A 22,836-nucleotide genomic window follows, 5' to 3' on the forward strand; every position below is an offset into this window, starting at 1 on the left:
CCAAGTAAAGTATTCAAATGTGTGAAAGAGTTCAGGTCTAGATCCGTGTTGGGGCTAGTTTGATTTTTAAGGGGTTCACAAGTTGAACCAACAGCAAACCAGTTTGCTGTTCGAATGACCAGAGCTCGAGAGGACAACAAGCTTGAAAACTCCACAACAATGGCGGACTATGTTTGAGCTGTGCTCATGTTGCTAGTAAACTCAAACACAAGTAAGATTAAATGGCAAAAACAACTTCTTCAACTTTATATTCCAGAGTGACGTGGCTAATGGTTTGCTGCTATTGTTCTGTAATGCTGAACCCCTGAAGAGGTTCACTGTTGGTGTTCTACCGGCACACAGCCCAAATGTCCGAATGCATCTTCCCATTTAAGTACTGTGGCTCGATACATATTTGCCAATAAAAGCATACCTGCCAACCCTACCGATTTGGGCGGTAGTCTACTGCTGTTGACATGTTTCTACCGCCTACCGATTTAGCTGGCTTTTCCTACCGAATTTCATTCTTCCCAAATTCTAAAAAATTAAAATGACACTACATAGACACTGGACTGGACTTTTAGCGGAAACCGATTGCAGCGTGTCTGTGATCCCATCATACAAACAGTCCTCTGTGTTTCTGAAAGAGAAACAACGTGCAGAGGAAGGGCAGCGTTACCCCAGGACTGCGGTTAAGCCAGCCTCCACTTCAGAAAACACAGTCAAGCCAGCCTGCCGCAGTCCCCCGGGACTGATAATAATCAGTCATCACTCCCAAATGAGTTTAGGGGAACAGAGACGAGGCATTTGAGTCCTGCAGGGTTTCCCCGTTAATATCAGTGTCTAGAAAACACATGTTGGCGACTGAAAGACATCCAGTGTTTGGTCTTTTCCTGAAGCATCCTTCACCTACAGTGTCTCAACTGAAAGAGGACCACAAACACACACAAAATATAATACCATTTTGAGATTCTGGGATATTTAACTCCCATTCTTTCACTTTTTCTGACATTTTCAACTCCAAACATGTCGTTAATGTCTCCGTTTAGTGAACTACAGCAATCTTAAAGCCTACATTATTTATATCACACTGCAAAAACATGCAGGAAATGACTTTTTTAATGCAGTATTTTCTTATTTATGGCGCAACACAAAGATATGTCGCTCTGTGCAAACCTTTGACTCTAATATGTCAACAACATGAAACATGAATATGAACCTGGCTTTATCCAATGTTCACACAAGAGTTCTGGCTTTCCTACATCCTTACACATCCTTCATCTACACTGTCTCAACTGAAAGAGGACCAGAAACACACAAAATATAATAACATGTGGAGACTTTCTTTTACTTTTGGACATTTTACAGATCAAACATGTCGTTGATGTCACTGTTTACCAAACTACCACTTTTTCTGAAAAATGCATAAAATGATGAATACATGGTTTATACATGTAATTACTGGGGTTCCATTTCTACTGATTACCTAATTTGGGCGTGCACATTTGTCGAGCGCAAACCTACCTCTTTTGGATTTGGAAAGGTTGGCATGTATGTAAATGTATATTTATTTCAGTGAAAATCAACAATATTGGGCAACATAGCGCCGCCCTTAAAAATAACTTTTATCTTTTGTCCTATTCAGTAAATGTTTAAGTTAAACATTTTGTACTTTTACTTGAGTACGATTTTTGTAGTATTTCTATATATTAGTATTGTAGTATTGCTTCTTTTACTTGAGTCAAAGATCTGAACACTTCTTCCACCACTGCCCATTGGTAAGTTTTTCCTTTCAACTGAAGCTACATAATGCTAATGTGACCTGATATTTAGTCCTGAGTGTTGTGCTGTAAGAAAGGCCCGGTGTCATTTACCAAATGCTGTCACAATCTGATCATAAGAGTTTGAAACAAATCTTTAGAAAGGCTTTCGTTGGGTGTTTTTCTAGGTGCTGTATTTATTTATTAGCTATTAGACCGGCTAACTCACGCCATCACTGCTAAGCTAAAGGTGGCTAATGTTAGCATGATGACGTTTAGTAGTCTCATAGCCTCATGTAGCCTCTTGTTAGCAACCTCTGTTTTTAAGACACTTCAGAAATTCACCGGGTATTTACTGATGAATTTTATGTCTAGAACACAACATAAAAATCTCGTCAGCTTGTGTTACAAGTCAACACAGTCTCACGGCATTTCGTGTTATAGTCACGAAATGAATCTATTGATTCGTGTTCACCAACACGATTTCGCAATTTTTTTCATGTCACACAGAACGATTTTAAAAGCAATGTAAATAATAACAAATTAGAAGGAAAAACAGATTTAAAAAAATACAGATTTCAGTATTCTGACACAGAAAGATTGGTACCACTTTACAATAAGACTACCCTTATAAAGGGTTTACGAATAGTTTGTAATTAATTAATTAATTAGGTTGTGAACACTTTATAAATAATTAACAAGCTTTTATAAGACATGAGATAAACAGGGCAACTGTGACCGGTTGCTGGCCAAATAGTGAGCCCACATTTATCTGTACTGCTAAGCCTTATTAGAAATGGTAGTAACTCATTAATAAATTACAATAAGGCTCCCTTTTGGCAGTTATAAATGTTAGTAACTCGTAAATAAATGGTCATAAAGAGATGCCAAGAAACATCAAGATGGATGGGGGGGAATAAACTCAGTGAACAACAGATACCAAGGATGCTGGCTGATGAAGAAGACGAAGTAAGCTAGGTAGCCAATATAAGGCGTAGTCATCTTGCCAAATAGTGAGCCTGTGTTGATGTATGAAAACTATGTTAGAACTGGTTTATAAATGGGTCTTAATGATTAATAAAGTGTTTACAACCTAATTAATAACCTAATTATAATCCCTTTATGAATCCTTTTTAAGGGTAGTCTTATTGTAAATTGGTACATAAAGATTTTTAGAAGCAATGTAATGTATTTCTATTGGTAGTATGTTTCGTGCCTGCACCAAATAATAACAAATTAGAAGGAAATAAAATGACAAAAAAAACAGATTTCAGTATTCTGAGGCTCTTTGCCCCATTTATTTCCCTCGCGGATGGCAAAAAAACTCCGACATTATACAATTTAAAATAAAAGGGATAGGGTTAAGCCAGGGGTCGGCAACCGGCGGCTCTCGAGCCGCATGCGGCTCTTTAAGCCCTCTGCTCTGGCTCCCTTGAGTTTAGACAAAAATAAGAATGAAATAATATAAAAGTATTTGTAAGAATATTTATATTTTGTTGCACGGTTGAAAATGTTTGGTATCTTGTATTATGAGGTGATACTGTGACAGATAAATAAAAAACAAAACTGTTTTAATTAGGTCAACTAAAATATGCGTCACATCCTGCTACGGTCCCGCGCGAGCGCCTTTTCTTGCAGGCGAATAACCTGAAAAAAATGTATTTTTAATGAACAAGGTAAATATTATATAATTGATATCAGTAAAATGTATAATCTACAATAAAATCTCGTTTAAAATTGTTTTACGATGTCTAAAGTTACTGATAAGTCACATGTTTCCTGCCTGGCCGCAGCGTGTATCATTACCCTCTCTGATCCGGGCGGTAGAAAAGAGCCCTCAGCCAGAGCAGCAGCAGCCAACAAGCTCACTGTTGCTATCTGTATACTATGCCGCCGAAACATAATTTCAGCCAATCAGCGTCGTCAGATCTGATGCTCAAAGGGCGCCCTATCAGCGCCCTGGCCTGTGTGTCTGTGAGTTGTTTGGACTCGTATCCAAGGTGACGCTACAGTAGTTGTCGAGGATGGCTGCGTCTCGGTGCTAGTGGATCGCCGGAGCTGTAGATTAACATTGACATGCTTATTGTAGTTGTGAGGGCAATGCCTGTAGCACCATGGAGCATGTGTGGGCTGGACCTGTGTTTTACAGGAAAGGAGTGAGCAGAGGGTGGAGTTGTCGATTCTTGTTCAGTTTTCATCTTCTTCACCCTCTCAAACTTTGCAACTTTGAGTTGCGCGCGCTGCTAAAGAGACGCGCTACCATGGAAACCAAACAATGGTGTAGCTGTATTAAAGTCCGAGTGGAAACAGTCGTGAGTAAATCTGATTTAGTCAGAAATCAGGAGAAATGCGGGAGAAATATGACCCCGGGAGGAAACCGGGAGAGGGCAATGAAATCGGGAGTGTCCCGCGAAAATCGGGAGGGTTGGCAAGTATGACACACACACACACACACACGCACACACACACACACACACACACACACACACACACACCCACACACACACACACACACACACACACACACACACACACACACACACACACACACACACACACACACACACACACACACACACACACACACATACACACACACACACACACACATAATGTTCGTATTTAGTCTCCTGATTTTAAATGGGAATTAAATCATTTGAGTGTTCCCAAAGCACCAGTGTTCTGCAGTTTGTGTGGGCCTACTGTACTGTTGCACAGTTTTGGAAGATTCATAGCTCACCACACTGAAGATTATGGATTATCTCATATTTTTAAGCCTCAATTTGTCCTCCCCCCCCCCCTCTAACATCACCAGATAATTTAAGGGGTCATTTCTCTAAAAATATTTTCCACCAGCCGCCGCTGAACACAGGGTTTAATTCTGCGTGGACAGAGTTATCTGCTTTCACAGCAAACAATGCTGGCTTACCGGTATGTTTGATATGTGGAGAGAAGTTGTCAACGGTGCTGCAGCCTTTACGTATCGAGGAACAACACGGGAGAGGAAGACAGCTGACGATCTTCAGTCATAATTCAATCAGTTAAAGGTGGGGTAGGTAATTTTGGAGAAACCAGCTGGAGTGCGCTAGAATTTGAAAATACACAACCAGAACAAATCTGCCACTTCCTCACAGAGCCCCTCCTCCAACACACACGAACCAATGTGACCAATGAGGGCACGAGATAAGTTTGTGCCCAGATGGAAGGCTGACAGGCAGGTAGGCCATCCAGTTACTTTAGCCGGGCCGGCTCAGATGATTGGTCGTGCTTTTTACAGCGCCACGGCTTCCACAGATGATGTTTGTTATGGATTTGTTGTCAAAGCACTTCAGATATTCATTGCTATCGGGATGTTAAGAGCATTCCATGGAATATAACAAAAAGTATTTTCTGAAGTGAATTACCTACCCCACCTTTAACTCTTTTTAGGGTGCAGCTATATGTTTTATATATTTCAAAGTGGGTCAATTTTAATTGTATTTATCGTCTTCAAATGCACAGAGGACTCCCCAAGTGCTGTGTTTAATTTATTTTGCCTGTGTATAGATTTTTTAATTCTTCTTATAAGAGTTCTTTGTTTGTTATTAGAGGTTAACAGTTTTCTATAATGTAATAAATAATAAATGCAAAAAAACTGTAGTTTTTGTCTATGATATAACAATAAATACAACTTTATAAGCTATCAAGCTATCAAATATGTTTTGCGGCTCCAGACAAAAAAAAGTGTTGGAAAAGGGGGCAAAATGGCTCTTTTGGTCAAAAAGGATGCAGAGCCCTGTGTTAGGCTTACGGTACGTCCACAGAGCAGCTTTTCAAAAATCTTGAAAATCTTGGAGCTGGGCGTGTCTGACAGCTTGGGGATTTTTTGCGAGCAATGCGACCAACAACCAATCACATCAATCTCCCGCCCCCGACATACAAAGCAAAAAACCCCGGGGATTTTATGCGAGCAATAAATATATATATATATATATATATATATAAACTCCCCAAACAGGCGAAAACCTACCAGTTTCACCCACTGTCTCTGCCACCTCCCTCCATGCCTGGCTCCTCCGGTTTGTATCCCGGTAATAGTTCTGTTCGTAAAGAACCAGGTGATTTGCTACCGTAATTTCTCGTTTGGAATATGAGGAAATGAACTGCGGTCTGGTTCTCCCTGCTTACACGCGGTTTGATTGGCTAGCGCTTGTACTGGCAGATTTGCATAAATGTGTTTGATTGGCTGGCGCTTCCAGCTCAGCTTCAAAAGTTGAACATTGCTCAACTTTTGAATCCTGGAGATTCTGGACATCCTGGAAATCTTCGCTTCGCTCCCCCACAATGCAGTTCGGCGAAAAGCGAGGCAAAGTGACGTCATCCCCATTTAAAGTCAATGGGCAGAGAAGCGTTGGAAGCGGTGGGAGTTTCTTCTGAAGCTGCTGTGTGGACGTACCATTAGGCTTAGGGTAAGATATTGAGTATGAACATGTTTTTATGAACCCCACAGCTTCTGGTCTTCCAAGACCCGACCGGACAGAAAGACGTGCTGCAGGCACGAAACATGCTCCCAATAGAAATACATTGCTTTTAAAATCGTTCTGTGTGACACGAAAAAAAGGGGGAAATCGTGTTGGTGAGCACGAATCGATAGATTACATTAATGTTGTGACTATAACACGAAATGCTGTGAGACTGGGTTGTGTGTTAACCACAGACCTTATTTCAGGATAACAACCGAAAACATGTTCCAAAGAAAGGTTGACTTTAAGACTCATATCCAGGTGTGAGGACTCACTCCTGCAGCTCTCGAGGGTGCAGCCTGTAAACATAAATCATACCTGCAAGAGACAGTAGGCGAAGACTCCTCATCCCAAACAAATGCTGCAGACCGAAATCTTGCACCTACACACACACACACACACACACACACACACACACACACACACACACACACACACACACACACACACACACACACACACACACACACACACACACACACACACACACACACACACACACACATATTCCAGTTAAAGAGCACCCCATATGAGAACCCCAACTGTTTGACAACTTAAGAGGCAAAAACAAACGTATAACTTTGATATTAGTTAATCATTAATACTTTGAAGATTTATTGCAACCAATGTGTGCACGTTGTAAAATCATTTAGCAGAATCTTGTGGAGTCATAGTGATCATTATGATATCATGTGTTACCTGACAGCACCAGCGCAGATAGAGGCTCCTTAGTGACGACATGGTGGACAGGTAGCCCAGCCCGGTGTCTGTGATCCGCACACACCTGAAAGTACACACAATACACACGTCACTATTGATTGATGAAATGAGAGACATAACACACACACACACACACACACACACACACACACACACACACACACACACACACACACACACACACACACACACACACACACACACTATTTTAACAGACTGCATGTGCTCCAATTTGCCATTTTTGCTAACTTATACAGCATGTAAATATCAACGTACTCCACTCAGGGCCATGTTCATTACCCACTGTAAACCTGTACACCTGTACACCTGTACACCTGTACACCTGTACACCTGTACACCTGTACACCTGTACACCTGTACACCCGTACACCTGTGCACCCGTACACCTGTGCACCCGTACACCTGTGCACCTGTACACCTGTACACCTGTGCACCGCCTCACTAAGGAGAAACATGTTATTTTCTTACACTTTTAAATGTTTTGCAACTTCCATAACTAGTCTTCTCTCAGATGAGTGAAACACTTTTGCCTGGTGTGTTCTTGAACAGGATTTGCTTTGGTCTTGTTCTAAAGTTGGTCCTGACAACAGCCCTGCATCAATCCTGCTTAATGCAGCTCCAAGTATATACATTCACTGGCTCCAAAGCCGTCAAATATCCAAACGTGATGCAAGTGCAGAATGCTCTGAATATATTATGGCTTAGTTTCATCAAATACTATTTTCCCCAGAAACCTTCTTACTGTAAGTCATTGCCTTTTATGATGAGAGAGTTACCCCTGTTTTTAAAAAGTCTTCTATTCGAGACCTTTACAGTTTGTGGCTTCTCACAGCATAGCATTTAGAGTTACGCTTTTAGAATGTAAAGTTACAAGTGCAGAGTTTAAGCTTCGTCTTTCCGGCCAGAGGTCTGTAGAACAAAGCGGTATAAAACAGCTGTATTCTGGCAGCACTAATGAACAAGTTGTAGCAGAGTCACACAGATGCCTATGTATTGATTTACTTCCTTGGAATGCTGATGTTTGGACTCGTGGTTTTGAAATGTGATGCAGCAGGGTGTTCTTTTTTAGAGATGTGTCTGTTGTTTGTGTTGTTTTAGAATGTGTGTCACAATGGATCCTTTTTCTTTTATCTGTAAACCAAATCTACCTCTGGGTGCAAACTACCCCGAACCTGAGCCTATGGAATGTCCCTGTCAGTCTGCTCCCAGAGCCCCAGCAGCACACTGACCTGTCCAGCACCAGCTCCTCCAGCTTGTGCAGGTCACAGGCGATGTACTCCAGGGCCATGTCGGTGATGCGGGGGCACCAGGACAGGTCCAGGCTGCGGAGCTTCCTCAGGTTCTCAGCCACCAGCTCCACGCCGTCGTCTGTGATCTTGGAGCAGCCGGACAGGCTGAGGGCCGTCAGGTTGGGCAGGCTGTGCACCATGTTCACCACCCCGTGGTTGGTGATCTCCCAGCAGGAGTGCAGCCGCAGGGTGTGGGTGGTGTAGCCCTGCAGGCGGGGGTTAGGTTAGGTTAGGTTAGTTTAGGTTAGGTTAGGTTAGTTTAGGTTAGGTTAGGTTAGTTAGGTTAGGTTTAGGTTAGTTTAGGTTAGGTTAGGTTAGGTTAGTTTAGTTTAGGTTAGGTTAGGTTAGGTTTAGGTTAGGTTAGGTTAGGTTAGGTTAGGTTAGGTTAGGTTAGGTTAGGTTAGTTTAGGTTAGGTTAGGTTAGGTTAGGTTAGTTTAGGTTAGGTTAGGTTAGGTTAGGTTAGGTTAGGTTAAGTTAGGTTAGGTTAGGTTAGTTCAAATAAAGCTCATTGAAGGCAATATGGAGCAGCTTCATTATGACCCATCACACTAAGTGTAAATCCAGTGGAGTAAAGTGACTAAGTACATATACTCAAGTATATATACTTCAGGTTAAATAATTGTACTTTTCACATTATTGTACTTTATACCTTTACTACACTTCATTTTGTAGAATATGTTGTTCTTTTTACTCACTTCATTTTGTACATGTAGGCTACTAGAGTATTGCTATATAATATACATATATATAAATTGTAAAGTAATTCAAATAAACCCAGATTTACCAGGTGCAACATAAATCAATAATTATAATACAATCATTTAAAAAGTATGGTGATCTAATGATCTATGGTGCATTCTGCAGACAAAGTACTTTGATACTTAAAGTATCATTTGATGCTAATACTTTTATTAGCATCAAATTATACTTTAAATACCTTTACTTTTACTTAAGTAACATTTTGAATAGTGGACTTTTACTTGTCACTGAGTATTTTTACACAGGAGTATTGCTTCTTGTGCGTACATCTGAGTACTTCTTCCACCTCTGTGTAGTTCCACACTGGACACAAATCCAACTGCTTTTGGTGGAGGCCGCCATGGCAACGCTAACTCTCAGGTACGAGTTAGTGTGACTGCAACATCACCAGTTCCAGTGGGGTAGCTAGGATCATTATTCAGTGGTGGAAAAGGTATTCAGATTCTTTACTTGACTAAAAGTACTAATACCACACCTGAAAAAAACTACATTTAAGTAAAAGTACTGCATGGAGAATAGTACTTCAGTAAAAGTATGTAAGTAAAGTACTGGGAGTAAAGGTTCTCATTGCAGAAACATTTAAAAATAATAATATTTGAAAGCAAAAGCAGCAAATCTATACATTGAACTGTGAAATACTTTTGAACAAAAAACGTCTTAGCAAAATTGCTGCCAATTAATGTTCAGTTCCCCACTCATGGTTTTAGTTGCTTAAATATAATGTTGGATGGTTTAATCTTTACCAATAGTTTCTCCCTAAGTAATGCGTGTCAAACTCGGCATTTCTAAAGTAACTAGTAACTAAATCTGTAAATGAAATGTAGTGGAATAACAGTGCAGCTTTTGCTTCCAAATGAGGTAGAGTAGAAGTATAAAGTAGTATAAAATGAAAATACTCGGTTGAAGTTAAAGTACTTAAGTACAGTACTTGAGTAAATGTATTTAGTTCTTTCCATCCCTGTAATTGTGATAGCTAATGGGTGGACGTTGGGATAGGTATAGTTATTCATCTTTAAAACAGATCCCTTGACCCACACAGGTGAGTGAGTGGATCCCTTGATCCACACAAGTGAGTGAGTGGATCCCTTGACCCACACAGGTGAGTGAGTGGATCCCTTGATCCACACAGGTGAGTGAGTGGATCCCTTGACCCACACAGGTGAGTGAGTGGATCCCTTGACCCACACAGGTGAGTGAGTGGATCCCTTGACCCACACAGGTGAGTGAGTGGATCCCTTGATCCACACAGGTGAGTGAGTGGATCCCTTGACCCACACAGGTGAGTGAGTGGATCCCTTGACCCACACAGGTGAGTGAGTGGATGTGGTAGCAGCTCTCTACCTGCTTGGCGGTGAAGTAGGCCATGGCGGTGTCGGTCACATGGTAGGCCTGCAGGCTGAGCTCGGACAGGTTGGGCAGCAGCTGGGAGATGGCAGCGATGGCGTCGTCCGCCACGTTGATGCAGTCGCTGACGCTGAGCGAGGTGAGGCGGGCGTTCAGGCTGGACCACAGCCCGGCCTCCGTGAAGTCGTTACAGCCCGACAGCTCCAGGTGCATCAGGCCCTGCATCTGCTCCAACATCACCTGGACACAAGATCAATACTCAGAGACTGTACCTGGCCAATCAGAGGAGCTGCAGAGGTCTGGGTTTCAGTCAGGGGGGGAATAGATGTCTTCCAATGGTAGGGTCAGGGGTCACCTGTTATCCAGCTTCTACCACTCTGTCCAAGTATCCAGAGTCAGCACATCTTTGTAAAGAAAGATTTGGTTAAACTTTGAAATATAAAGAGGAATGTTAAATGTATGGTCGTTTAACATCAATTGCAAACAATGTAGTAAATCGATGAATGAGACAGTGAAGGATGTGAGAACAGAGCAGCAGAGCTGTGAGTGTGACAGCGACACAGAGCCAGCGAAGTGCATCGTTCTCAATGTGACGTGTGAGCTGCTCTCGTACAGTGTGTCACAGAACACGTTGCATCTGAACACACAATGACGTCTTCCTCTAATGGCACCATCTTTGAGATCTTTCTGTCATTCATTATCAAATGACCCTCGGTCAGAAAGCACAACACGGTCAGCTCTGGCCTGGGTCTGGCCTGGGTCTGGCCTGTGTCTGGCCTGTGTCTGGCCTGGGTCTGGCCTGTGTCTGGCCTGGGTCTGGCCTGGGTCTGGCCTATGTCTGGCCTGTGTCTGGCCTGGGTCTGGCCTGTGTCTGGCCTGGGTCTGGCCCGTGTCTGGCCTGGGTCTGGCCTGGGTCTGGCCTGGGTCTGGCCTGTGTCTGGCCTGTGTCTGGCCTGGGTCTGGCCTGTGTCTGGCCTGTGTCTGGCCTGGGTCTGGCCCGACTCAGAAACTGCTGGAATAACATTTTCATTATTTGCAATAAACAGTTTTTGTAAAAAGAAGCTGGATTAAATAACATTTATATTTAAATACTTTGAGTATACTCTCTGAGCACGGACACGTATTCTACAATACTATCAAACTAAAGCCTATACATTTATTTTAGAATACTATTTTTATTTTGCTTTAATTCTTCACAAATTGAATTCTCCAGTTTAAGACGCAACAAAACGGTCGTGCACAAGCTGAACCCTGCAAAAGGGAAGTCCATATATACTGTCGATCATGCAGCTTTCACCATGGCAACCATCCACTCATCCCAGAATAGCAGCCTAGCCTAGCAGGTATGAGGGCCATCTGAGAAACACTACCAAGCCTCTGTGTTTCCAGCAATGGAGACTATTAGAACCAAGCTGAACCAGAGCTCTGACTGACTGAATGTCTTCCTCGGACCCCCCCACAGTGAAGACCTGACCTGCAGATCAGTTCATATGTGCTGAAATAACCTATGAATTGTATCTTATCGGCTCATAAGGAACATGTTCAGCAGCTGTGAATCCATTATCAAAACAATCTCTCACGGCTTGTGTTCACACTACTTTTCAAATCAAATGGTGATTTCTTCTTCTCTTGCAATACATTTATATCTCGGCTCGGTGACACTCAAAACAATATGTTAGGCCTATACCGAAACAACTGAAAGGTTGAATTTAATGAAATGTATGATGTAAGCAGATTTCCCTTAACTATATTAGGTTAGTTGAAAGCAATAATATTAAGTTGAAATACAAACGATCAGGTTCAACTTATTAGTATTGCTTCCAAACTAATACAGTTATGTGAAATCTGTTGACATGATACACTTCATTGAAATCAACGTTTCAGTTGTGTTTGTAAGAAGAAACGAGGCTTGTTTAGAAAGTGAAAGATAATGAAGTAATAAAGTCTGGAGCACGAGCGATGAACTCTCTGTGAACAAGTGAAGCTCGGGCAGCAGAGAGACATGATGGGAGAACTGCCAGAGCCCTCTCCGTGACCAGCTGCCGTGTGGCTGCCGTGTGGCTGCAGTGTGGCTGCCGTGTGGCTGCAGTGTGGCTGCAGTGTGGCTGCCGTGTGGCTGCCGTGTGGCTGCCGTGTGGCTGCCGTGTGGCTGCCGTGTGGCTGCAGTGTGGCTGCCGTGTGGCTGCCGTGTGGCTGCCGTGTGGCTGCAGTGTGGCTGCAGTGTGGCTGCCGTGTGGCTGCCGTGTGGCTGCAGTGTGGCTGCCGTGTGGCTGCCGTGTGGCTGCAGTGTGGCTGCCGTGTGGCTGCCGTGTGGCTGCAGTGTGGCTGCCGTGTGGCTGCCGTGTGGCTGCAGTGTGGCTGCCGTGTGGCTGCAGTGTGGCTGCAGTGTGGCTGCCGTGTGGCTGCAGTGTGGCTGCCGTGTGGCTGCCGTGTGGCTGCAGTGTGGCTGCAGTGTGGCTGCCGTGTGGCTGCAGTGTGGCTGCCGTGTGGCTGCAGTGTGGCTGCCGTGTGGCTGCCGTGTGGCTGCAGTGTGGCTGGGTTCACCCAACAGACGTGTTCTCTCAGAGCAGTACGCTGGTGCAGGTCATGGCTGGCGTTCCTCTCACCTCACTGTTTGCACCGTGTGAGAGTGTCACAATTCACATGTTATGTCACGTTTGTAGTTTTGTCTGTGTTGGTGTTTTTCTTGTCTTTGGGTTTCCTGTCTTATTGTGTTAAGTGTTCACCCCCGTTTCCTGCCTGTCTGCTTTCTGTCTGTTTCCCTCCCTGATTACCCGATTGTGTTCACCTGTTGTCCTTGTGTTTCTCCTCCCCTGCCCGGCTGTTTCTCGTTGTCATGATTACCCCTTCTTGTATTTAGTCTTGTCTCTGTCTGTGTTCAGTGTTGGGTCATTGTTTGTTGGTGACGGAGTTCACCGGAGAGTGTTCTGTTCTGTATTTGTCATTTATCCTTTATTCTTGGAATAAAGGGTTTCTCAAAAGTTATCTGCATTTGGGTCCTGCTTCCTTCACTCATCCGTGACAGAATGACCCAACCCGAAATGGACCCAGCAGACGATCCTTTTGAGGTGGAGCTGCAACATTTCTCTTTTCCTTTGGAATGTTGCCACGATTGGTGGAAGGAAGCGTCCAGTGTTCGGCTGAAGGAGGCCGCCCTGGTAGAGGCGCACCGGTTGGCGATGGAGAAGCCCGACTTGGTGGAATTCTTACCTGACTGGATGTTGGACTTCCTCTGGAGGTGTGATTTCCAGCCTGCTGACTACCGACGTCTCGGAGTGGTCCGTCTGGGGTCAACCCCTGCTCCTGTTCTGGAGTCATGTGCTGGAGGTCGTCAGGCTTATGGAGGCCCACGGAGTATTCAGGTGGCTGCTAAGAAGAGTCGTCGCAAGGCCAGACAAGGAGCACGGGCCCCAGCAGCCATGGTTCCAGTCCCAGTACGGGCCCCAGCAGCCATGGTTCCAGTCCCAGTACGGGCCCCAGCAGCCATGGTTCCAGTCCCAGTACGGGCCCCAGCAGCCATGGTCCCAGTCCCAGTACGGGCCCCAGCAGCCATGGTTCCAGTCCCAGTACAGGCCCCAGCAGCCATGGTTCCAGCCCCAGTACAGGCTCCCGCAGCCATGTTTTCGGCTCCAAGACCGCCCCACACAGTCATTATCCAGGCTCCAGAACTGTATCATACAGCCATGTTTCCAGCTCCAGGGCCGACCCCAGCGGCCATGGTCCCGGCTCCAAGAGCGCCCTATACAGTCATGTTTCCGACTTCAGAGCTGGATCTTATAGACAGGATTCTGGCTTCAACAGCCATGATTCTGGCTTCAATTCCGGTCCCTGCAGCCATGGTTTCAGCCCCAGTTCTGGCCCCAGCAGCCATGATCCCGATCCCAGCTGCCACAGTCCCATCTCGGGTTCCCTCCTCTGGTTCCTCCTCGAGTCCCCTCTTTGGTTTCCCTCTCGAGTTCCCTTCTCTAGTTACTCCTCTAGTCCCTCCTCTAGTCTCTCCTCTAGTCCCCTCTGTAGTCCCTTCTCGAGTCCCCTCTCTGTTTCAATCTCCAGTTCCCTCTCGAGTTCCCTCCTTTAGTCCCTCCTCTGGTTCCTCCTCGAGTCCCCTTTTTGGTTTCCCTCTCGAGTCCCCTCTCGAGTTCCCTTCTCTGGTTGCTCCTCTAGTCTCTCCTCTAGTCCCCTCTTTAGTCTCTGTTCGAGTCCCCTCTCTGTTTCCATCTCAAGTTCCCTCTTCAGTTCCCCCTCGAGTCCCCTCTCGAGTTCCCTCCTTTAGTCCCTCCTTTAGGCCCTCCTCTAGTCCCTCCTCGAGTCCCCTCTCTAGTTCCCCTCTCGAGTTCCCTTCTCTAGTTACTCCTCTAGTCCCTCCTCTAGTCTCTCCTCTAGTCCCCTCTGTAGTCCCTTCTCGAGTCCCCTCTCTGTTTCCATCTCCAGTTCCCTCTCGAATTCCCTCCTTTAGTCCCTCCTCTAGTCCCTCCTCGAGTCCCCTCTCTAGTTTCCCTCTCGAGTTCCCTCTCGAGTTCCCTTCTCTAGTTACTCATCTAGTCCCTCCTCTAGTCTCTCCTCTAGTCCCCTCTTTAGTCTCTGTTCGAGTCCCCTCTCTGTTTCCATCTCAAGTTCCCTCTCGAGTTCCCTCTCGAGTTCCCTTCTCTAGTTACTCATCTAGTCCCTCCTCTAGTCTCTCCTCTAGTCCCCTCTGTAGTCCCTTCTCGAGTCCCCTCTCTGTTTCCATCTCAAGTTCCCTCTCCAGTTCCCCCTCGAGTCCCCTCTCGAGTTCCCTCCTTTAGTCCCTCCTTTAGGCCCTCCTCTAGTCCCTCCTCGAGTCCCCTCTCTAGTTCCCCTCTCGAGTTCCCTTCCCTAGTTACTCCTCTAGTCCCCTCTGTAGTCCCTTCTCGAGTTCCCTCTCTGTTTCCATCTCGAGTCCCCTCTCCAGTTCCCCCTCGAGTCCCCTCTCCAGTTCCCCCTCGAGTCCCCTCTCGAGTTCCCTCTCGAGTTCCCTCCTCTGGTCCCTCCTCTGGTCCCTCCTCGAGTCCCCTCTCTAGTTCCCCTCTCAAATCCCCTCTCGTGTTCCCTTCTCTAGTCCCCTCTCGAGTCCCCTCTCAAGTCTCCGCTCGAGTTCCCTCTCCATTCCCTATTCAAGCCCCTACGCAAGTGTCGTTGGAGGTCCCGCCGTCTACTCCCCTGCCGGGGGTCCTGCCAACCCTGTGTCCTGTGCCGTTGGAGGTCCCGCAGAATACTCTCCTGCCGGGGGTCCTGCCAACCCTGTGTCCTGTGTCGTTGGAGGTCCCGCCGTCTGCTCCCCTGCCGGGGGTCCTGCCAGCTCTCTGTCCTTTGCCGTTGGAGGTCCCGCCGTCTACTCCCCTGCCGGGGGTCCTGCCAACCCTGTGTCCTGTGCCGTTGGAGGTCCCGCCGTCTACTCCCCTGCCGGGGGTCCTGCCAACCCTGTGTCCTGTGCCGTTGGAGGTCCCGCCGTCTACTCCCCTGCCGGGGGTCCTGCCAATCCTGTGTCCTGTGTCGTTGGAGGTCCCGCCGTCTACTCCCCTGCCGGGGGTCCTGCCAACCCTTTCTCCTGTCCCGTTGGAGGTCCCGCAGAATACTCTTCTGCCGGGGGTCCTGCCAACCCTTTCTCCTGTCCCGTTGGAGGTCCCGCCGTCTACTCCCCTGCCAGGGGTCCTGCCAGCTCTGTGTCCTGTGCCGTTGGAGGTCCCGCCGTCTACTCCCCTGCCGGGGATCCTGCCAACTCTGTGTCCTGTGCCGTTGGAGGTCCCGCAGAATACTCCCCTGCCGGGGGTCCTGCCAACCCTGTGTCCTGTGCCGTTGGAGGTCCCGCCGTCTATTCCCCTGCCGGGGGTCCTGCCAACCTTTTCTCCTGTCCCGTTGGAGGTCCCGCAGAAGACTCTTCTGCCGGGGATCCTGCCAACCCTATATCCCGTGCCGTTGGAGGTGCTACCAGGGGCCCTGCCAGCCCCATGTCCATCACCGGTCTCGCCGGGGTTCCTACCAACTCCTGGTCCTTTTCCGTGGGGGATCCTGCCGAAGCTTGTCCGACCGGCTCCGGTTTCTGTCCGGCCGACACCGGGTCCTGCCCGATCTCCGGAACTGGCCCATCAGCGCTTTCCTGCCCGGCCTCCTGATCCTGTCCGGTCGACACCGGCTCGAGCCCGGCCCCCTGAGAGCCGCGGTCTTCGCCCTCGAGCCCGGCCCCCTGAGAGCCGCGGTCTTCGCCCTCGAGCCCGGCCCCCTGAGAGCCCGGCCCCCTGAGAGCCGCGGTCTTCGCCCTTGAGCCCGGCCCCCTGAGAGCCCGGCCCCCTGAGAGCCGCGGTCTTCGCCCTCGAGCCCGGCCCCCTGAGAGCCGCGGTCTTCGCCCTCGTGCCCGGCCCCCTGAGAGCTGCGGTCTTCGCCCTCGGGCCCGGCCCCCTGACTCTTCCTGCCGCTGCCTTCGGTCCTCCATGGTCCCCACCTTGGACTCTGTTTTGAGCCCGGGTCGTCCGCCCGAGACCCCTTCCTGGTTCTCTGCCTTGTCCCCGGGCAGTCCGCCCGAATCCCCTTTTTGGACTGTACCTTGCCCCCCGGGCCGTCCGCCCGAGACCCCTTCCTGGTCCTCCGCTGTGTTCCTGGGCTGTCAGCCCAAGACCCGTCCTCCGGACCCCCTCCGCCCACCCTGCTTGGGGTTTTGGACTTTTTTTTTTTTTCTTTTTTTTAGGGACGTCTGGAATCCGTCCCTTGAGGGGGGGGTTCTGTCACAATTCACATGTTATGTCACGTTTGTAGTTTTGTCTGTGTTGGTGTTTTTCTTGTCTTTGGGTTTCCTGTCTTATTGTGTTAAGTGTTCACCCCCGTTTCCTGCCTGTCTGCTTTCTGTCTGTTTCCCTCCCTGATTACCCGATTGTGTTCACCTGTTGTCCTTGTGTTTCTCCTCCCCTGCCCGGCTGTTTCTCGTTGTCATGATTACCCCTTCTTGTATTTAGTCTTGTCTCTGTCTGTGTTCAGTGTTTGTTGGTGACTGAGTTCACCGGAGAGTGTTCTGTTCTGTATTTGTCATTTATCCTTTATCCTTGGAATAAAGGGTTTCTCAAAAGTTATCTGCATTTGGGTCCTGCTTCCTTCACTCATCCGTGACAGAGAGTATCTTCTTTAAAAGTGCCTTCCTCTGCAGTCACGTCTTCGTGGTCATTCACCTCTCTCTAATGAAGTGTGTGTAAGTACTTGTTATTAAGGCATGCTAATAGGGTATTACAAAATAGTAAAAAAAGAATTGTACTTTCGATAAGTATACTTAATGACTACTATAAGTATTTGCGATGTAGTACGTATAGCGAAAGTGTACTTACTTGCAATTCACAATACACTTAGTTTCAAGTACACTTTTAATAAGCACACTGAAATACCACTAAGTATTTCAGAAATAGCATATTTATATTTAGTACATTAAAATTGAACTAAATGACATCTATTTTGAATTATACTTTTTAAAAGTACATTTTAAATATACTTTCAATTAAGCACAAAAAGTAAAAGTATACTTGTATACACTTTTGTATACTTACATTATATTTCTAATACACTAAAGTATACTATTTGTTTACCTGGGATAGCACTAAGAGAGGGAGGTGAGCTGACTTAAGGTTATTGTTGTTGATTCCAACAGATGGCCTATTATCTATTTATGGTGTAGGTACTCGCACTTATGTTCTGCTCAATGTCTATTTAAACATTTGTTTCACACATTTTCAAACATCAGACCCCATAGAGAAATAGAAATTATACAACAATTCAAGTTTGCAGTTGCAGTACATATCTTCCTCTGCTCCGATAAGAAGAATATGTTGGGTTCTGTTCCGGTGCTGCTGCTGTTGCTATGCACTGTTTATATAGTCTATCTGAGGCCTCACAGAACAACTGAGATGTTGACTTCAATTAAATGTATAATATCAACAGATTTCACATAACTGTATTAGGTTTGTTCAAAGTAATACTATTAAGTTGAACTTAATATTTTGTATTTAAACTTCATAGTATTGCTTTCAACTAACCTAACAGTTACGTGAAATCTCTTGACATACATATATATATATATATATATACAGATATACTTAATACATTTAATTCAAGTTTCAGTTTCTCCAGCGCGTGTTCCTGAGACTGCAAGAGGGAATAACATCCCAGGCACTTTAAACTACCCACAATGCAATTGGAATGATGTCTAAGATCAGGATAATTCTCATGCATTAACCTCTTCCTGTCTGGACTCACCTCCAGCCCTGCGTCGGTGATGGTGGACCTCTTCAGGCTGACGGAGCGGACCCCCTTCTTGGACAGCGGGTAGTTGTCGATGAACTCACAAATGTCCAGGTCTGAGACGCCCACCAGGCAGAACGACTGGAAGCCCCGCAGAGCGAAGGCCTGCAGGCTGACGAACTCCTTCTCCCCACTGGGCAGCAGCGTGTACAGCTCCTTGGCGTGCAGGATGGGGGTCACCGCATCCCAGAACTTGGGCTGGTACAGCACCTTGCGCCATGTCTTGCAGACCTGCGCCAGCACGCACTTCTCGGCCGTGGTGAAGTACCAGAGCAGCCGGTTCAGCAGCTTCTCGTCCAGCACCAGCTGGCGCTCCAGCAGCAGGGGCTTGGGGAGGGTGAGGGGGGGCAGCTGGCGGAGGGACGGCTTCAGGCCCACCAGAGGCTTCCCGGGCTCCATGTCCAGCAGAGAGGAGGCTGGGTGGGGCAGGCCGGGGCCGTCCAGGTGGTGGTGGTGGTGGTAGGGCAGGGAGGAGGGCGGGGGCGGCAGGATGGAGGGTACCGAGGAGGACTGGCACAGGCGGTTCTTGGCGGCGGGGGTCCCCTTGGTGATGCTGGCGCTGCCCAGGCCGTTGGGCTGGCTGGGGGGGAGCTTCACCATGCCGTTACGAGTCACACAGGGAGACTTCAGCTCGCTGGGGGAGGACATGTTCAACATCGGGAACCTGGGGGGGAGAGGAGAGGGCCGTTACACACTGAGCACATCTGGACCAGGACTCATTAAGAGGAGGGGGGGTGCTTGGGCGCTATGACAACACTAACATGTAGCTTCCTATCGATGACATCGCAGAGAGGCTCTGTGGCTCATGCAATCAGATGTGCCCTTCTATAATGCGACCCATAATGAGGAGGAGCCAGCATCACTCCCTGCTCTGTGTGAGAAGAACACACGTGTTGTCACTGCGGTGCACAGCTGATCCAAAAACAGCTGGCTTACATTCTTTTGTAACGTTATCAGTTTATCAAAATGCTGTCACTCATTCTGGTCATGTGTTCAATGTGAAGCCGTTGTTTCCATTCAGAACACACGGAGGCTGTGGCGCAGTGGTTAGAGCCTTGTGTTGGGGTCAGGGGGGCACAGGTTCAAACCCCGCTGCAGTCAGCATGTCGTTGTGTCCCTGAGACCCTCACCCCAAAGTGCTACTGTGGGGTCGCCCTCAGTGTTGAGTAAGAAAGTTGCTTTGGATAACAGCGTCTAACAAGTGAGGCTGATTCAGAACGCCGCTGCTCGAGTCCTCACTGACACTAAGAAAGTGGATCACATCACTCCTGTTCTGAAGTCTTTACACTGGCTTCCTGTGTGTCAAAGAATAGATTTCAAAATACTGCTGCTGGTTTATAAAGCACTGAATGGTTTAGGCCCAAAATACATTTCTGACCTCCTGCTAAATGATGAACCATCCAGATCTCTCAGGTCTTCAGGGACTGGTCAGCTTTCTGTCCCCAGAGTCAGAACTAAACATGGTAAAGCAGCGTCCAGTTATTATGCTCCAAATATCTGGAACAAACTCCCAGAAACCTGCAGGTCCGCTGCAACTCTGACTACTTTTAAATCCAGGCTGAAGACTTTTCTTTTTGTCGCTGCTTTTAATTGAACTATTCATATCTTAGACTGCACTGTAACTTTTATCCATGTATTTTTTCTTTTAATGTTTATTTTTATTATCTTTTCTTTTTAATGACTGATTTTAAATGCCATTTTCTGAATGTCTTTCGTTCTTTGTAAAGCACTTTGAGTTGCCTTGTGTTGAAAAGTGCTATAAATAAACGTGCCTCGCCTCAGAACAGTTCAAAGGCGTCTAAATGTTGAGTTCTTCAAATATAAACTTTGTGTGTATGATTATTGGATCCACCCTTTTTCTATTGTTGACTTTAGTGCAATATAAAGAATAGTACGACTGTAATGTTGCCCAAGTTGCAGTCTAGTAGAAATAGGTATCTCTGGCAAAGTGAAGAGATGTTTCTGCTCTGTCTGATAATAGAATGTCATGTTTTAAATTGTATTTGACCTTGTACGGTTAAGGTCAAATGAAATGATGTTCTATATATAAGCTAATTGTTGCCACATTATCTGCCAGAGAACTCTTTATATCCGCTGTGCTGCTCGCTCTGTTCTGCCCTGCCATGGTTTCCTCTCCTCACAGTGGACTAAGCTCCACACCTTCAGTTCCCTCGACGACTATTGCAACACCGTTTGCTAATAACTATTTTTTGGAAGCATCTGGAAGATTTTATACCTGGATCCATATTTTAATATACATTTACATCAGGGGTGTCAAACTCAAGGCCCGGGGGCCACATTCGGCCCGCGACTTCATTTTATGTGGCCCCACAAGAGCTTGCAAAGAATATAATATGTTTATTATACGGTTACATGCTACAGAAGCACGTTGCCCATAAACTACATGTCCCACAATGCATCTCAAATATGACTTTTTTCTCAGAATTTGCCTTTTTTTCTTAGAATTTGCCTTTTTTTCTTCAAAATATGCATTTTTTTCATAGAATTCCTTTTTCTCAGAATTAGATTTTTATTTCAAAATGTCACCTCTATTTATTTTTTCTCCAGAATTTGGCTTTTCTTTTTAAATCATTTTGGGACATACGCACTGAAGAGACTTGCAATTATTTGCCCTAGACTTCTGCTTTCAGACGTAGTTAATTATGAAGTTATTACCCTATCCGATGATAATCCAATGCAGAGGCAATGATGTAATATAATACATTATTTTATATATATGATATATTTATATATGTATTTTTATATAGTCTTAAAGTTACAACCGGCCCTTTGAGTGCAACCATAATGCTGATGTGGCCCGCGATGAAATTGAGTTTGACACCCCTGATTTACATGATCATTTGTATCATTTAGATTGTCAGTGTTGTTATTTTATTATCTTTCAATCTGTACACACAACAATGATTGCATGTGTGTCGCTCTCCCTGAGGCTTCCAACATCTTTCCCCGTCGTCATGTGAGGTTTCTTAGGGTCTCTGGTACGGCAGGGTCTGGCACATCCTGTCCACACCTTAAAGCCCCTGAGTGTCACTTGTGGTACTGAGCTATACATGTATAAATCAAATGTGATTAGCTGTTAAATGAAAGATAAACACACTGCATTTAAGTTTCACAGTTTTATTAGGGCGCCATGTGAATTATTTTTGGAGACTTGACCAAAAGTTATTCTGAATTTAAACTTCTGATCGTTTTTTATACTTTCTCTACTTCAGATCTAAAAAAAGAAGGACTCACACCTGGCCCTAATCCTCTTCTGTACAGTTCAGACGTTGTCATGTTTTTATATTTCCCCAAACTTCAGTTTGAACCCCCAGTGTGCAGTCGGTGAGAACACATGCAGCCTGCTGTGTGAGTGGAGGGCTTCTCTTTGTTGTGTGTGAGTGAAGCACATCATGGTGTAACTGAATGGCTTGGCCTCATGGAGTGCTCGCTGCGATCTCTGTATCACCAGCCGTCACAGACTCACTCTTATGTAACATGCTGACTGCAGGGCTTCACACACAACAGCCTCCCTCTGTCCCTCTCTGTCACACCACACACTGCACTCAGAACACACGCCACATCCTTGTACACATATGGACAGTGTGTACAATATATGCAGATGTAAGATATTAAAAGCCCTGTTGGATGTGAAGGCATCCGTTAGCATTTCACATTCGATCACTTCCAAGTATTTGTTGTGGGCCCCTAAGCAGACTCCTCGCTCTGCCTCGCTGTAGCATCACTGAGGCTCATCCATGACATCATGTAACAATGATATAAAGTAGACCGGCTACATGTTTGAGAGTAAAGGAACCCACCGGGACAGATGAAGAGAAGACTGACTCAGATGTCACGCGCAGGTCAAATACGATGCTGCAAATTCATTCTGAGCTAATGATTCACAGCTAAATCTATATTTACCATTCCTCCGCCTGTTATGTCATGTGGCTGCTGTGTCTCTGGGAGGGAGGGGGGTGCTGCATCTAATCCACCAGCAGCACCAGCAGGAGACCTGGCTCTTCACAATACAACCCTATCAAGTGTTCAAAAAGAGGTAACCACAAAGCGATATTTAACTGAAAATACTAGGGAAATGTTTACTCAGAATTTTTCTTCCACACTTGCCCCTGCTAACACCTCAGTAAATGAGCTAGTAGATCATT

At 46.2% G+C, this 22,836-nt stretch overlaps 1 protein-coding gene across 1 annotated transcript in view; it reads right to left on the reverse strand.

The window, feature by feature from the left end:
* fbxl16 (F-box and leucine-rich repeat protein 16) overlaps positions 1-22,836 on the reverse strand; it is a 47,437-nt gene that overhangs the window by 5,589 nt on the left and 19,012 nt on the right. The window contains exons 2-6 of the mRNA XM_034088496.2: positions 18,626-19,334; positions 10,373-10,615; positions 8,212-8,477; positions 6,941-7,025; positions 6,560-6,623 (exon numbers count right to left, since the gene is read on the reverse strand). Coding sequence (XP_033944387.1) covers positions 6,560-6,623; positions 6,941-7,025; positions 8,212-8,477; positions 10,373-10,615; positions 18,626-19,327 — 1,360 coding nt within the window. The 5' untranslated portion in view covers positions 19,328-19,334. The remainder of the gene's footprint in view (positions 1-6,559; positions 6,624-6,940; positions 7,026-8,211; positions 8,478-10,372; positions 10,616-18,625; positions 19,335-22,836) is intronic.

The sequence above is a fragment of the Pseudochaenichthys georgianus genome, chromosome 8 (assembly GCF_902827115.2).
Source record: "Pseudochaenichthys georgianus chromosome 8, fPseGeo1.2, whole genome shotgun sequence".
NCBI lineage: Eukaryota > Metazoa > Chordata > Actinopteri > Perciformes > Channichthyidae > Pseudochaenichthys > Pseudochaenichthys georgianus.